This window comes from Monodon monoceros, unplaced genomic scaffold (genome assembly GCF_005190385.1).
Source record: "Monodon monoceros isolate NGI ecotype Baffin Bay Population unplaced genomic scaffold, NGI_Narwhal_1 Super_Scaffold_17, whole genome shotgun sequence".
Taxonomy (NCBI): domain Eukaryota; kingdom Metazoa; phylum Chordata; class Mammalia; order Artiodactyla; family Monodontidae; genus Monodon; species Monodon monoceros.
The window spans coordinates 3,678,200-3,696,060 of record NW_021703773.1 but is presented as its reverse complement, the minus strand read 5'-3'; the positions used below and the strand labels follow the sequence as shown (position 1 = coordinate 3,696,060).

General features: G+C 39.9%; 1 protein-coding gene across 1 annotated transcript in view; it reads right to left on the bottom strand.

The window, feature by feature from the left end:
- ZMAT4 (zinc finger matrin-type 4) overlaps positions 1 to 17,861 on the bottom strand; it is a 332,525-nt gene that overhangs the window by 24,547 nt on the left and 290,117 nt on the right. Inside the window, exon 6 of the mRNA XM_029226593.1 lies at positions 17,102 to 17,198. Coding sequence (XP_029082426.1) covers positions 17,102 to 17,198 — 97 coding nt within the window. The remainder of the gene's footprint in view (positions 1 to 17,101; positions 17,199 to 17,861) is intronic.

Sequence of the window (17,861 nt, the reverse complement as noted above, 5' to 3'; positions counted from 1 at the left end):
GTAAATTGGTGCTGCCACTATGGAAAACACCACGGAGGTTCCTCAAAAAACCAAAAACAGAGCTACCATATGATCCAGCAATTCCATTTCTGGATATATATCCAAAGAAAACAAAAACACAAATTCAAAAAGATATAGTCACCTCAGTGTTCATAGCAGCACTATTTACAATAGCCACAATATGGAAGCAACCTAAATGTCAACAGATGAGTGGATAAAACAGACGTGGCACATACATATAATGGAATATTACTCAGCCATAAAAAAGAATGAAGTAATGCCATTTGCAGCAACATGGATGGAGCTGGAGGGTATTATGCTTAGTGAAACAAGTCAGACAGAGAAAGACAAATATTGTACATTATCAAGATTTCTCTTTTTAACCATGTTATGTTTGAGATCTGAATAGAGTCTGGAGTTCCAGGGGAAAGTGTTTATATACATATATACACACATATATGTATATACATACATACACCATCAAATGTATATACGATAGTATGTGTGTGTATATACATATAATCAAATCCATATCTCCATAGATATATATGTGTGTGTATTTATATATAAATACTCATATAGATAAATAAATAATGTGTGTGTGTAGTTGGATTAGATCTCTTCTGGAAAGTGTGCTGATAGAAAAGAATAGAGCACACAGGAATGGTCCCTATAAGCCCCTTTGTGACCAAACTGTTTTGATAATCTCCTTGGCAGGAATTACAGAGAAGGTGTTGTCTGTTGTAAGTTTTTCACCTTTTTGTCCCCTGAGGTATGTCCCCTAACTCTTGTCCTCACGTCAGCTTCAGGAGATGACCCTGCCATTGCCATCACTCCTGCCACCTAGCAAGTTTCCAACTCCACCCATTCACAACGTGGCTAACCTATTTTCTTTGGAATAATCTTCCATAATCCTGTCAAGCTTTAAATATACACATTGAAAGTAAAATAGACAATTTCACTGAGGGAAATTGGACCTTCTATCATAACTCGTTGTCCTGAACAAATTATATAAATAATAATACTTGCAACCACAGATGTTCTGTAATAAATCCCCAAGCTATAGCGCCAGCATAAAATGTTTTTTCTCTTTTTCTACTCACCAGTGAGAAAACAAATCATTGTATCTTTCCCCTCAAATAAATTTCAGTAATTTAAATTAATTTCAGAGGAAACCATATATTCTCCAGGTAGTATTTCAGTTCTTTAGTATTCTGGGTTCAGTTCACTTCTAGGTGGATATTAATTATCTTACACATGTGATTCTAGAATATTTTCATTAAAGCCATACGGTTCCTTTAAAAAAAGATGGTCTTCTCCAACCACCTAGAGGGGTGGGATAGGGAGGGTGGGAGGGAGGGAGACGCAAGAGGGAAGAGATATGGGGACATATGTATATGTATAACTGATTCACTTTGTTATAAAGCAGAAACTAACACACCATTGTAAAGTAATTATACTCCAATGAAGATGTTAAAAAAATTCGAAAAGATGGTCTTTCATTTATAATTTTTATATGTACCTAAAGCAAAGAGATTCAGAATGACATTCATTGATAAAACAAGTTCATCTTCCTGAGAAAATTGGAGCCCTCTAAAGTTCCTCTTTGATTTAATTTTTTTCAAAGAAGGACGAAATGACTCAGCACTTAACGCCTTGGACTTTCATCTGGCATTTAACTCTTTTTCCTTCTATCGTTATCCAGCTGCTCTATTAGTGTGCTGTGGTCATTTTGTAGCGTGCTAACACGGCTAGGCTGAACGTTTTCTAGAATGCCCTTCCCTGTCTCGTTCCAGTTTTGTCTTTTTACACTTGAAGGTCAGCACTTTTGCGGTTCACACAGGTCCACACCTGATTCTCCTGCAGAATGCACCCTTCACTGAGGTGGGTGGTGATAACCAGTGAGCAGTAACAAGGGGTTCCGTCCATCCTCACAGGTTCCAGCTGGTGCTCACGAATTCCAGCTAGTCCTGGCTCTTCCCCACTTTCAATCCATTTCTCTTTCCAACAGCCTGTGCTGCATCCTCCAAGCTCCAGCATCAGATGCAAAGGCGACAGCCTTAGACAGTGTCTAACCAGCGGCCACGCTGCCTAAAGTCAAATCTCTGTTGCAAATCCCTGCGTGTAAGAGGTCAGGCGCTAGGAGGGGGGAACTGTCCAAGGTGATGCGTTTTCTCTCTACCCCTGTCTGTATGCCAAATGACACCTCTACTCTCCAGACTTTAACTGAATCCTATCTAGCTGACTCCATCATCTCCGTTTTAAGCCCTGGCTTGTATCTGCACACCTTGCCTGTTTCCAGCTACCTACAGGACATCCCCACTCTGATAAGGTACCATCACTTCAAAAGCAATGTGTCTAAAGCTTAGCTGACTGAAGTCCCTGCCAGCCTCCATCAGCATCCCTTCCATCTTCCAGGCTGGAGAAAGGCAGGCACCTTTGACTCTTTCGTCTTGTGGTCCATTCGGCAACGATTACTGAATGCTCCCTCGGAGTTCTAGAGGACAGCAGGGGCCAGGGAGGAAGACCAGTGGGTGGCACTTTTGACCCTACCTGCTCAGTTCCAATAAACAGAGTTCTGTTTTCATGAAATCCCACACACAATTGTTTTAAATGAGGGCTCTATTTACTGTGGCGTCCTCGCTCAAGGCCCTTTCCTCTGCACATCACCCTCTGCTCTCCTCACTGCTTATGATCTGTGGGGTCGCAGGTCAGTACTGCTCCTCCAGTGAGAGCACTGGTGAGGAATACCCTCACTTCGTCCTCACCCCAGGCAGTGTGGGCAACACGGCCTCCAAATTTCAGCAAGATGTCCCTGGCAAAGATCAACCACCGCTGCCTAATTGACAAACCCTCTGGATTTTTCGTCTCCTTCCTACTTGACTCTTTCTGGTATGAGATGACTCTGTTTTGCACCCTCCTTCTCGAAATGCTTTTCTTCCTTGGCTTCTGAAGCATTAATCTGTCCTGTTCTCCTCCTACTTGAAAAGAAATATAAAATGCATTATTATGGGAAAAAGTGATGACGTCACTTCCTTTGTCACCCTGTGTGTGTGTGCACAAATGTGTGTGTGTCCCTGTTCTCCATACACTCTCTTTGAATAATCTCATATTTTTCCAACTCATCCACTTCAACAATCTCCTACGAGCTGATGACCCCCGAATCTGTATCTCAACTGTCATCTGTGATCTGCATTCCAGTCTCATAAACCTAAATGTCCACTGGAATCTCCACCTGAATGCTCCTAGACCCTTAAACTCATCCCACCCCAGACTGAATCTATCCTTGTTCCCCAGCCCAGGTTCATCTCACCCAAGCATATTTCTCTCATTTATTCATTTATTCTCCCTTCTCTTGATTCCTTGCATGATGTTATGTAAGATCACTCTCAGATACTAGCATTTAAATGTTCTTTTATTATGTTCACCTGTTAATTTAGTCTCCTCATGTAAACTTTAGGATTCTTGAAGGCAGGGATCGCACTGTTGGCTGGTCTTCTAGACTTACAATATGTGACATTTAGCTACACATAAATACGTGGAATCAAATGGAATTATTCTCAAGTCTTTGGCTCTACCAATGGAGGAACAGGCCAAGAAATCATAACTACATCCGCTCTCTAAATCCAAAAGTAACAGATGCAATTCATCTTCTTTGAGTACTATTAGTAGGAGAAAGAATTTTAAAGTGAAAAGTATGTAAGAAAAAGAAATGCTCGAAACTAGATTTTGAAATCTGACCTAGAACTATGTCTTAAACGTTTCCACCTGCATGATCTTCCATGACTTGATAATCCATCTCCCCACCTCCGACCTTATGACTGGACCAGTACAGATGAAGACAGATGAGAAGCACATGGTTTATTAGGCTACAGGGGCTCTGTCCCTAAAGATGGCCAACCCTTAACTCTGAAAACCAATCAGAAACTGGAGGAGTTGGGGAGAGGCTGGGAAACAGAAGTGGGGCATCTCAGGCCCTTCCAGCCCCTACCTTTGCTTCCCGTGGTCAGTCCCCTGCAGGCACAGCCTCGGACCTTTCGCCCCATGGTGGCAGGAGGAGAGGCCTTCCCCATTTTCTCATGCCAGGCTCCCCAGACTCTCGGAGGCCACACATCCGCTGTCCACCGACACTTCTCTGACTGAAAATGGTAATGAAGCTACTCATTCCCCGCCTGTCCTCCAAAAGGATAAAAATGGGTGGGTGAGTCATGAGCTCTGTACATCTACAGCTGTTCCAGAATATTTGAAATCTCTGCTTTATGGGCAGTAAGCTAGAGGGGCCGAACAAATAACCATGGACACAGCCATGACGGGGAGGAGGTCTGGAAATAGCGTGTAGAGGAAACAGTTATCATCTCCCTGAGTCTTACATTTCTCACTTGCCTTTGGGTAAGTCCAGAGTACATGGAAGCACATGTTATTTCTTCATGCCTGCCTGGCCCTGGGCCCAAAGAGGCCAAGCTTGACCTTGCCTGTCCCAGCCCCCCTTCTGCCCTCTCTGCCCCACTCAACGACACCCTTTAAATGTCTACCTCAGGCCCTCCCGTCTAAATTTCTCATGGATAAGATTCTCAGATTTGTCATTTACACACCCCACCGTACAACTAACGCTGGGACTTCTATGGGAAAGTAGACAGAAGCAATTTTTTTTTCTTCTTCCCCAGTTAGCTAGCAGGTGTGTATGGAGGGAAAGGTATCACTTTGAGAGAAGAAAGCCATTCCCTGATATCACATCCTAAGGCAGGTCCAGTGGTCCAGGCTGTCACATCCTCTCAGGGGAATGAAGAAATTACTCACAATTAGCAGAGAACATCTTGGAATGATATTCACCATATTCCTTGGCTTTAGTCATTGTATGCTCTGTTGGCCTCAACCCTAATTAGACGGTTGAGAAAAGAAAGACTATTAATTGCTGTGCATCCACTGTGAGCACAGGATGAGATATTTCAATCAAAAGATCCAAGAACAATTCTCCTTCAAGGTTAAAAGAAAAATTAGCTGCTTGGATAGTAAAAGAAATCTGCTTTGGCACATAAAGCAGTTCTTGTTATGAATATCTGACTCAGGGTGACGCTTTTCTGCGTGCTATCTTATAGAAGCTAATTGCTACCAATTCCTAGAACCACACACTAGAGAACGTGTTATAAGCATGAAGGGAAAACAAATAATTAGAATTGATTTTCAACCCAAGTTGGACAGATGAATGCCTCTAATCATCCTTCTTTGATCACGAATGTCACTTTTTCTTAACGTAATTTTCATTCCCGGTTTCTTCCCAGGAGTAGAAATGAAATATCCAATCAGGTGTTACAAGATTTAAATCATCCTATATAAGTCATGAGGGCTCTTCAAAGAAAACCCAGAAAAGATGAAGTTTTGAGTGAAGAAAGCAAAGGCTTTTTTGGGAAAGCCTTAGAAGGCAGAGCTTCTGGGACGGCCAAGACGACAAAACGGCAAGTGCTTTCTTGATGCTTCATCTTGTTCATACTTGACATCCTTCCTGCATCCTCAGATCATCTTCTCTCCTCCCTTCCCAACTCAGGTTCCAGGCTTCTCTGGGTCCTGAAAGCTGTACCTACATTCCTGGTGGTAACTGCTTGGAGGCACAGCTGGGGACGCTACGTCTGGTCACCCGGCTCCACTGCGCTGACAGCTGCTCAGAGAGCTCACCAGCCTCCATCGCTGAGATGGGCCACCAGCCCTCTCTCCCTCCAGAGAGACCCCAGAATGAGGGGTTACTCTCTGGGATCACAAAGCTTTATTGCTGAGGCACTTTAAAAATTACACCAGTGCTTTAAGGATAGGGAAGGCAACTTGTTAATTTGTCGTTCTCTGGTAAGTGCCTTGGACCCTAGCACGCAGTGGATTGCTCTGTAATAACTGACTCAACTACTGACCCAATCAATGGATACCCTGGAATTCTTTCATCATGACATGTTGTGTCACCGAAAACAGATCATTAGTGGACTAAATTCCATCCGCAGAATGAACTCTCTGGCTTCACTGTAGAACTATCATTTGCATGTTCTAGAAGACTAATTAGTGGCTTGTTACTGCGTTTCTTGAGAGTTAAATTTGAAATGAAAGATGCCACTCCAATGTACATACACAATGAAATGTGCTGGTAGATCTTTTACTGGTACTTGTTTTCACTTGTACTTGTTTTCCTAAAATACTGGTGTGAGGGAGCCTGACCCCCTTCCTGTCACTTTTAAATAGCCTCCTTCTAATCCACTTAATTTCCTGGCAGTAATGAATCTCTCAGAATACATTCTGATCAGGTCTCTCTTTTCCACGGAAAGCACACTTTTTACCTGCAGGACTCTGATAAAATACGGAATAACACAATCATAACATCTGGTTCTAAGAGGAAGAGACAGAAACCTGTGTAGTTGGTCTAAAAGGGTCCTTTCCAATATAGATACTCCAGGGCAACTAGGTTCTCATTTAGGTAAGATGCCTGACCGTGAAAATCTTAGCTATTAGTAAGTTTATCTTTAGCACTGGAAAGATGTTAGAAAACAGAATCTATTGTTTGAACTGTATCTATTATCAAGGAAAGAAAATCAGAGGTCTGAAACTCCTCTATTTGAGGCTATTACAAAATCTTTTTTGTTAGAACAGGAATAAATTCAGTGGTGATGGTTTTGGAAATCAAAAAGAGTAAAGAGCACATGTTAGCCTGTTGGGTGTCTTTAGAAGAAAGAGCACTTAAATAAGGAAAAGACAGATATATCTCTGGAAAGTATAACAGGACCAGAAGCTGTGGGTAGAACTTTGAAGTAATTGTGTCCTGAGCTTGAAATATAACCAACATTTCTGAAAGCTGGCTATATAGATTTTGATTTATATTTGACTATTCAGCATGAAATGGACTGAGATTTCTTTGTGACTCTAAAAGCTACAGAAAAATATACACATTTCCTATTTTCTGTTAGGGACTATTCAAAGTGACAAGTATATACTATAATGATGCTCAAAAATGCATATTCGGACGGAGGTCCAGATTTTGGTTACATCTGGCTGTACTTAACACAATATTGAATGGTCTAGATAATATTAACTCAAAGAAGAAAAAAATCTTCAAAATATTTATCATTAAGTTATAACTTAAATAACAGTGGTTAACACTTAAAGATGTGTCTCCCTCATACATGGAGATCGTTTGTTTTTGAGAAAACCCTTCCAATTCTGAAACATAGGGGATTTATCAAATGCTGTGAATCAAAATCGGATTTAATAAGTTAATGTTGAGATTAGCTAAGGATCTAGTATGTGCTGCAGCAGACAGATGCCTGCGTAAAAGGATACATATTATTTTTTAATGGTGAAATAAAAATGCAAATGGAGAAGAAAAATGAGCTCCATGTTATCACAATGGTAAAGAAAATCTCTCCAGGGAGTCTCAAAGAATATTGGGAAAATGATTTTAGGAAATACAGCCAGGAGCATAGTTCAATTCATTTTGTTTACTTTCAAGTATTATTATCCATGGTCTCTGGAGAATAATGTGCTAATTATAGACGGCTGACAAAATGTAACTGGTAACAAACTATTATATACAGAATGGATAAACAACAAGGTCCTACTGTGTAGCACACAGAACTATATTCAATATCCTATAATAAACCATCACGGAAAAGATATGAAGAAGAAAGTATACATATATGTAAAACTGAATCACTTTGCTGTACAGCTGAAATTAACACAACATTGTGAACAAACTATACTCCAGTAAAATAAATTCTCAAAACAAAAAGCTCTTTCTGATGTTGCAAGATTGAACACCAAGGTTGAAGCCGTTGTATAAAATGAAGACTTGGAGTAGGTGGGAAGCATCAGACCACAAGAAACTCACAGAGTGAGAATAGTCTTTGGAGGACTGTCCCAGATAATTCTTTATATCCCACTGTCTGGTTTAGGTCAGTTTGGGTTCTAAACCCTGAACAGGTCTGAACTTTTTGTGAGTCCAAAACCCCAACTTTGGGCAAAGGCAACTAGAGTTTGCTATGAAGGATTCTGGACCAATTTTACAGAAGAAGTACTTGGGATAAAGAAGTACTGACGGATGCCTCAGTATTCATCTGCCTGTTCCCCGAAGTCCATTTCAAATGTAATTTCATTATTACAGAACGATAATTAACACATGAGAAAAAAGTTCATGCCATTCATGCCCAGTACTGTCTAAGAAGTTTTGTAATTTTTGTTATTGTTGTTTCTTGTTGTTCTTAAAACTCAATCCTAGGAACTTCCCTGGCAGTCCAGTGGTTAAGACTTGGCCTTCCAATGCCTTCCTGGTCAGGGGTCTAAGATCCCACATGCCTCCAGGCCAAAAAACCAAAACATGAGAAAGCAGGAGCAATATTGTAACAAATTCAATAACGACTTAAAAAAAAAACCCTCAATCCTCACCACAGTCAGTTCTGCTAAAACTTTTAAAAATCTGTCATATTTTACAGGTGTGGAAACTAAGCTCCAGACAGGGCTTTAAGTAACAAGCTCGAGGCCACCCAATCAGTAGATGTAGAGCCAAGATTGAACCCAGATGGTCGCCTTCCCAAGCCACTTTCCTGTACTCACCCCATGACCACCTTTCCCGCTGGCCCCCAACCAGATGCAACTACTTCTGAATTCCAGCAGCATTTTGTGCCAATATATCCTATGTTGATTTTAACTGTATTTACTTGACTACATGTTGCTTCCTCTCAACTAGATTATATACTTGCTGAGAGGTAAAGGGAGCTCCTTCTGTTGTCCCCAAGGCCTGTTTCAATGCCTCAAACATAGCAGGCACTCAACAGATTTTGGTCATGGGAGTGAATTAAATGGGGTGAGGGGCTGATTTGTCCAATCACTCAAACCACTACTCCATTTACACTATGAAAATCCAAGCCAGAATGGACTTAATCCTCTTCTCCAGCCAAAGGGCAGAGATGGAGAGCTGGACTCAGGAACATAACCAAGGCACGTGTCCATCCCCATCTTATCTCCCCTGCCTACTCCCCTGTCAACATTGACCTAAATGAAGCAAGGTCTTCATTTATTTTAATTCAACTCCCTGGCATTCCATGTTCCATGACAACTTTTAAGAGATTAGACAAACGCTGGCCAAATTCAACATTTTACCAAAGTCCAGTTGGAGTAAAAGTCAAGAGCAGCTAAAGATAGCTTACAGCTGGACGTACTGTAGTGTCTAATGAACTCTGGGGAGATGTGTGAGAAGGGGTTACAGTAACTTATAAAAGACCCAGAATGAGTGTAAGGACAGAAGCCTGGACTGCTCAGGTGATGGGTCCAGGTTCCCTTTCGAGCCTTCCTCACCCCCTCCCACTCATCCCGTTTGCCTGAGAAACCACCAGAATGTGTGCTTGGTATTCATAGCGTGGAATGAAGTGAAAATAAGCTTCTTTCTCTACTTCCTCCTGATATGACCAACTTCACTTCTTTTGCCCCAAGTCATAGCCTTGGAAAAGCCCCTGTGCCTTTTGTTCAAGAACAGGATAAACAGGCCCGGAGGACACTTTTCCTCTAGCAGGACCTGCGTGTTAAGGGGGCTGGTCAATTTCTGGGCCACCCAGCAGGAGAGAGGTAAACACGAAAGAAGGATGACTTTACAGCCACTCTTCTGCCTCTGGAAAATACTAAAAAGTTTAAAAAGCTCAGTCTTGAAGCATAAAATTAGAGAATGTTGGGTTGATAGAGACCTTGACTACCTTATATTCAATGAGGGCTTTGAAACTCAGTGAGGGGACATGATTTGAGAAGCAGTGACCCTGGGACTTGCTGTCCACCTCCCAGGCCAGGCCTGTTGGGCTCCATCAGCTCCTTCTGGTGGTTCTTTTCTCTCTTGACACAGATGCACTTTTCAGAACCAAATCAGGTAACGACCTTGCACCCTTGGAGACTGGTACTAGGTGACTCTCTAAAGCAGCCTGACAAGGAACATGAGAGGTGGGCAATGGGACCCACAATTAAAGCTGAGACTTGAAAGCATCGGCTCAGAACCACTCTGGAGACAGCCATGACTCACGCAAATTTCAAGCAAGACAAAATAATGATTACAAGTCTGTCCAGAAGCGGGGGGGGCGGGGGGGGGAAGAGTGAGCTAAAGAGCACTAGGGGTCATCAGTCATTCTATAAATAATATGGAAGCGTGAAAATGCTCCCCATTTAGTACTTTTCAAGCCCACAAAAGGCCTAATCTATTCACAGACTGTAATTGTAATGTATCCCTAGATATGGCATGTAGAGCAAAAGCATGCAAGTGAGACTTAGGAAAAAGTACAGCTGTTAGAATTGCCTGTGCATTAGTGCCGTAGAGAGAGACAGATCTAGTTTTTTCTGGCTTCTCTGGAATCCCTCTATCTATAAACTATTGTCTCTTCCATTTGAGAAGTTGGGCTCTGAGGGCTTCCTCAGAGAAGGGAGGGCTCGTGACAGTAGTGAACTCGAATGTTCTGTACAAAACAGGGCTAACTGTGAAAAACAATCTGGAGTTTCCTTAAAAAAACTAAAAATAGAGTTACCATCTGATCCAGCAATCCCACTACTGGGCATATGTCCAGAAAAGATGAAAACTCTAATTCAAAAAGAGACATGCTCCCCAGTGTTCACAGTAGCACTATTTACATAAGCAAGACATGGAAGCAACCTAAGTGTCCATCAACAGAGGAATGGATAAAAAAGATGTGGTATATATATATATATATATATATATATATATATATATATATAAAATGGAATATTACTCAGCCATTAAAAAATGAAATTTGTTTGCAGCAACATGGATGGACTCAGAGATTATCATACTAAGTGAAGTAAGTTAGCCCAAGAAAGACAAATACCATATGATACCACTTATATGTGGAATCTAAAAAAAAGATACAAATGAATTTATTTACAAAACAGAAACAGATTCACAGACATAGAAAATAAATTTATGCTTACCAAAGGGGAAAGGGCAGGGTGAGGGATAAATTAGGATTATGGGATTAATAGATACACACTACTCTATATAAAATAGATAAACAACAAGTATTTACTGTGTACCACAGGGAACTGTATTCAGTATCTTGTAATGACCTCTAATGGAATAGAATCTGAAGCTGTACACCTAAAGCTAACTCCATATTGTATATCAACTATAGTTTAATAAATAAATTAAAAAAAAACAGGGCTAAATAGAGAATGCCCTTTGACCCCCAGGCCCTGTCTCATCCCCATCCTTGTGCTGCATGAGGCACCCTACTTACAGTGCCTAGGATGTAAATCTAGCCCTTTGGCTAGAAAGACGTGGTGATATTCCACAAACTCCACTTCCTGCAGGAGCTCTTTTGCCTTGGATTCTAGATTTTGCCCTTTTATCAGCTGAAGAGAAATAACTTGACCCTCTTTGGGAAAGGACAGCTCTGTTTTCAACACTGTCTTATGCCCTGCCCATCTCAGAACTTAGAACCAAAGTCCCAATCCCTTAGGTTATTGAAATTCTTGGTTAATGCCAGTAAATCACATTGAAAATTCTACAAAAAAAAGTTCTATACTTTTAGACTTCGAAGAAGTCCATGCCTTGATTTGGTTTTTGTTTGCTTGTTTCCAAAGAGAACATCTTCTTGGTATATTGAGCTATTTTTATTTGTTATAAGTGCAGAAGCTTCTTCACGTTGAGCATCTCTTGCAAAAATATTTATTTTTATTATTTATTATTCCACCCTCCTCCCACACACACACAACTAACTATTATCCTGAATGCAGGAACTGAATTCCAAGGTATTTAAAGCAAATATATTCTAGCTCTGAAAATTAGACTGAACATCCACTCAATCACTTCACAAATAAATGAATATAATGGGGAAATGAATAATATGAAGGCTTTGTCTGGAGGATTCATACTAATTGAGAAAAATTGCAGAAAAAGCAATTGATATCACCACTTCAGGCTTCTTCTCAAAGGAAGCAGCACATATAGAAATTACTACTAACTTTTGGTCAGTCTGATTTATTCTCTTAAACACTTGTACCTCATTTTCAACCAAATGAAATATCAAAGTAAGTAATGACAAATTTTGTAACCTTTAATTCTAGGTAATACAATGTCCTGAGGCTTGAAGTGTTCCCTAAACTCAAACTTAAGTACATTATGGGGGAATTGTTCATTAGTCTATGGTATGTAATTATCTGCCTTTAACTTTCATTTTAAACATTTGTTCTAATTGACAGACTAGATCCCCCAGAAATGCTGAAAAATCTACCAATAGGCAATTGCTTTATATGCCAGTGTGATCATTTGCATATTGAAACCTTTACTCTCATTAGCTATTGAATATTTCTCTTGCAATTTAACCATGGAGCAAAATTCGACAGTCATTTTGCTGTTTATGACATTTGCCAAAAAAAAGAAAAAGTCTTTTTACTACTAGTAAAGAGCAATATAATAATAATAGTATTACATAAGTACTGTTATAACAGTTAGAGTAAAGGTTGCCAATAACCTGACTTCTGTTCTTGACTCTGCTGACCAATTTCTGGGGGGACCTTGGGCAAGTCACTGAACTTCTCTGAGACTCAATTTTCTAACCTATAAAGTGGAGCCTCTGGTCAATTACAGGACTGCTGTGTGTATTAGATGTAACACTTCCAAAGCATTTTAGTCTGTGGCTGTGTCCCAGTCTCAGACAAGTCCCACTTTGGTTTTGAGTGGTGGCATCGTCATCATCACCATCTTCTCCACCCGCATCACTATGACCATCATCATTGTCATTATCGGGATTGGCATTGTAAGCAGTTGCCCAGAAAATATGACTGAAGGATTACTTACGGAACAAGGCATGTAGGTTTCACACTGTATTAATTTCCTAGGGCTGCCCTTAAAAAAGTACCCAAAACTGAATGTCTTCAAACAACAGAAATTTATTCTCTCAAGGTTCTAGAAGATGAAAGTCTAGAATCAAGGAGTCAGCAGGGCACACTCCCTCCAAAAGCTCTGGAGGAGATTCCTTCTTGCCTCCTCCAGACGCTGCTGGCTCCTGGTGTTCCTTGGCTTGAGGAAACAGAACCCCAATCTCTGCATCTGTCTTCACGGGGCCACCTTCTCCGTGTGTTCAAATCTCCCTTTCCTTTCTCTCATAAAGACACCATAAATCATTCTCAAAAATCCAGAAAGATTTCATCTTGAGATTCTTAACTTTTACATCGCAAAGACCCTATTTACAAATAAGGTCATATTCTGAGGTTCTGGGTGGACATGATTGGGGCAGAGAGGGTCATTGCTAACTTCAATAAATGCTCAAGGCTGACCGGGACATGTTTTAGGAAAAATTTTAGGTCTGAATTCAGGATTCGTAGAAAAGAATAGCAGGATCATGAGCAAAGCATGGGAAGTGGAAGCATATTTGTTGTGTTCTTGTCATCATTAAACACTCATCTTTGAGGGAAATGAAACTTAAAGAAGGTTTGTCAGGGCCCAGGGTCACTCAGTGGCAAAATTGCACTAGAAATAAAATTCAGTGTCCTTTCCACTACACAACTGAATCATCTCTGCTCATCTCAACGCTCCTCTAGAAATAACTGCAAAAATATAAATATAAGACCTTGAAAATTACAGACACTTTAATACTTATGTTGACTTAGTCAGATTAAAACAGTTAAGAACCATTTGGCTGACTTCCATCACACTAAACTTCCACCTGAGAACAAAATAAAAGCTGGATACAATTTAAAGGAAAAAGTTTTGAAAGCCTTGAAGAGTTGCTGTAGTTGATGTTGGTATACTTCAAGGAAAATACTACTAGTAACAAAGAAGGATATTTCATGATGGCAAATAGTGATAAAAAAAGGGCCCATACAATAAGAATACATTAAAAAATCCTAAATTTGTAAGCATCTAATAATATACCTTTAAATATATAAAACAAAAAAGAAAAGATAGAATTAAGAAGACACATAGGCAAATCATATGTACAGCCGGAGGTTTTTAATTATGTCTGCTTCTCATGGATATAAAAAGCAGACAAGAAAATCAGTAAGAATATACTGATTTGAACAAGATTAAGAAACTTGGCCTAATTGATAGATAGGACCATTTATTTATATTTATATTCATATATATTCTTTTTCAGATTCTTTTTCATTATAGAACCTATACTTTTATATTAAGAAGCTAGGGGAAAATGCAAATTAAATCCAAAGGAAGTAGAAAGAAGGAAATAATATTTTAATTGTCATGAAATAACTGTACATAAAGAAAATCAACAAATCCCCAACATTTGTTCATCAAAAAAAAAAAAAACTAATAAAGATTGATAAACTTCTAACAAGAAAAGTGATCAAAAAAAAAAGGAAGAGACATAAATAAACAGTGTCTGGAAAGAAAAATATTCCACAGGCATTAAAAATAAAATTAGGGGATAAAATGAACAATTTTATACCAATATATTTTAAAATGTAAATGAAATGGACAAATTAATTGCAAGACAGGTTATTTAAGCTGATATAAGAATAGAAGATATGAATAATGCTGTATTAAAGAAACTAAATTTCTAAGAAAAACACTCCCATAGCATACATTTTTAGGCCTAGATGGCTTCACTAATGAATTCTTCCTCATATTTAAGGCAAGAAATAGCAGCAGTCTACCACAAACTCATTCAGGGATTAGAAATAGAATCTGTTTATCGAGGCCCTCACACACTTGAAACCAAACCTAACAAGGATATTATAAGAAAATTATGGAACCGTCTGTCTCGTAAACAAAGACAGACTCATATACACACCCAGGATACTCAAATCTGGTATAAGGACAGATGAAATGGCCTGTGGGACAGAGCTATGACAATTATTTTCTTCAAGGTTTCTTCAACCTTGTGCTTTTGTGGTTAAAAAAAAAAGCAAACTGTCTTGTTTATTGGAAAGAAGGCAGCACAGCAGGAGACGTACCCTTCTGAAGTCACGTATACTTATTAAATTACACCAGGGAAGCAATGTCCTTTTCCAAATTCATCATAGGACTCTCTACTGGCAGTCCCTGCAGTCCTGTGTCCAAAGCCTGTCTGTGGTGGCTGAGTGACAGGAATTAATTAAAAGTGAGAGTCACACGCTGCTGGGTCCAGTCCTGTTTCTGCCATTTTTTGGGCAAGGTGGTGCTGCGAAAGTTACTTTGCCTCTCTGAGCCTTAGTTTCTCAGATCAAATAATGGGTCAGTAATATGTATCTCAAGGTAGTTAAGGGGAATAAACAAGGTATTAGGTGTGACTATGCCTAGCACAAATTCTGTCACGTGAAGTTTTATAGGTAAACATAGAGACGTAGGTATGTTCCTGAAGCTGGAGATGCTATCTATCTGCATCAGTTATTGACATGATTCTTGCCCCCTAAAGTCACTGCTGTCTACCTTTTTCTATTTATGAAGAGCAATAAATACATGCCCCTAAAAGATGATCATTTACCGTTGCAACTCCTTGTAAGGTGTCTGAGCGTACGTCAGATGCATGCTCGTTAGAATGCATACAGTATGGCTCACAACGGGAGGGTCAGAGAGATGCTGAAGGGACCGTTTTGGGGGTTGGGGATGGGGTTGGGGCAGCAGCTCCCAATAATCAATACAAGTGCTCTAGGTGCTGAGAATCAGAGACAGTCTTGTTTCTGAAGAGCTTCCTTGATAAAAGCCCTTTGGGGGTGGATCAGAGTAAAGCAAGTGATGAAAGCAGCTTTGACTCACCGAACCGCACAATATTGTGGAAAAACTGAGTCAGTAGGAACTCTGGGCTTAAACTTCTCCCCTGAAGCCAGAAACCCCTGTGAATCTATGTCTTTACAGTATCTTTGCCAAGAAATTTCCCTGCCTGGAACGTACCTTCCTATCCGTGCTTGGAAAATCGTTACTCATCTTTTCTTCTTTTTTTTTTTTTTTTGGACATCTTTATTGGAGTATAATTGCTTTACTGTGTTGTGTTAGTTTCTGCTGTCGTTACTCATCTTTTAAAAATCACACATTCACTCCATCAGGAATGTTTACGAAGCCCTTAATACGTATCAAGTGTTGCGCTGGGGGCTGGGTGATAATGGGAAACAAAATCAGACCCTGACGACTTCATCCTTATGAGCTCGGCCTCTGCACTTATGTCCCTGTCCTGGTCCTCAAAGCTCAGGGTGCCCACATTATGGCAACAGAGAACAATCTATGTGTTTACATGACTGTTTCCCCAGCCTGTCAGGGAGCTCCCCAAGAGGAAGGCCTAAATCCATTCATCTTTTCTTCCCCAGGGCACACTCGGGGTCTGGCACACAGTGGGCACCCCATAAACCTTTGTTAAATAAATCATTCATTACTTATGAGGCCCTGATACAGTCGAATCTGTTCAATGATTCTGCTAATGAATATGAGAGAAATGAAAACAATTATATTCAGGAAAATTACATATTTTTGAGATATTCTTTGTTTTTTCCTATTTTATTAGATCTTATTAGCAGTCCTAGCAGCTACTTTAAAAATACCTAAAAGCTAATGTCATTGGTTTTCTAAAAAGATGAGCAATATAAATGCAGGGGAAATGATGCCTGATTAGACTTTTCTGGTTTAAAATCATGAGAATTTGGGGGAGGGGGAATGGAATGAGCTTCCATTGAATTGAAAATAGCTATGTATGTGAATGACTTAAAATTCCAGGGGATCTGTTAGGTTTCCAGACTAAGCAACAATATGCTTCTAGAAATAGAAAGTGGTCGAAGACATTCACAGAATTTGACTTCACAACACGGAGGTCTGGCCCATCCTCCAAGTAGAGACTACATTGCTTATTTAAAAACACTTAATATAGATCTAAAAGTTTCCTGAAGTTCATACAAATGTGCTGACTAGCCTTGAAAAGAAGGAAAAAATGAAAAAAATATTGTCATTACTGTGTCCAAAAAAGGCAAGAAGTCATTCTTCAAGCGGTGCTAGGCAGACTCTGGAGGCTTGAACAGCATAAATATCAAGGGAACCTTGGAGATAAGAGATACAGTTTTCATCTACTTCTTTTGAAATAAGTAAAGCGGTTAGCCTTTATTCATCATGCTAAAAGTTACATACAAAAGGACTGAAGAGTGAAAGCATGAAAGTACCTACTTGGTCTGATGTTTAGATCCTTTCAGATGGGCGTGATACTGTTCTATTGAGTTTAGGGAGACACTGCAGATGGTACATCTGTAATCGCGCCTCAGACCTGTGGACGACAGACACACAGACCTGGTTAGCTACATCCTTGTCATCAACCACCTGAACGAATCCTAGATCTCTGAAAGGTCTGGGACAGAGTCTCTTAGAAGCCATCTGGTCTACCCCACCAATAACATTTCAATCCTTCCTTCCAAGAGCCCAGCCGACAGGTTCCTCAGCAGAAGTATGACTGTGAATACTTTGGAAGCCACCTGCCCCGTTGTTGGATGACTGAAATTATTAGAACATACTTCTTTGGGGTAAAATGTTTCCATATACTTCATAACCCAAACAAAGAAGCAATCTGTTTTTTCCTTAAGGCAGAGAGACATGTAAGCTGTCATTTCTGCAGTGAAACTTGAGACTCCAGAGAAAAACTCAGTCTCAGTTCCTTTTCCACCTCTATTCCAAGGACCGAATCAGAAATTCAAGTTTAGATATCATTCATCTGAGTTCTTCTCCCAAGACCATCTTATAAAATGTAGGATGCTGCCTTAATTTAACCCACATGTAAACTTACTTTCCATCAGAGAGTTGAAAAGAAAGTTATTGACTCTTTATCCATTTCATTCATTCATTAACAGAGTATCAACTTTGGACCAGGTACTAGGGACTCCAAGATGAATAAGATGCTCTTTGTTTCCAAGGAGTTTAGTGAAAAACCTTGACT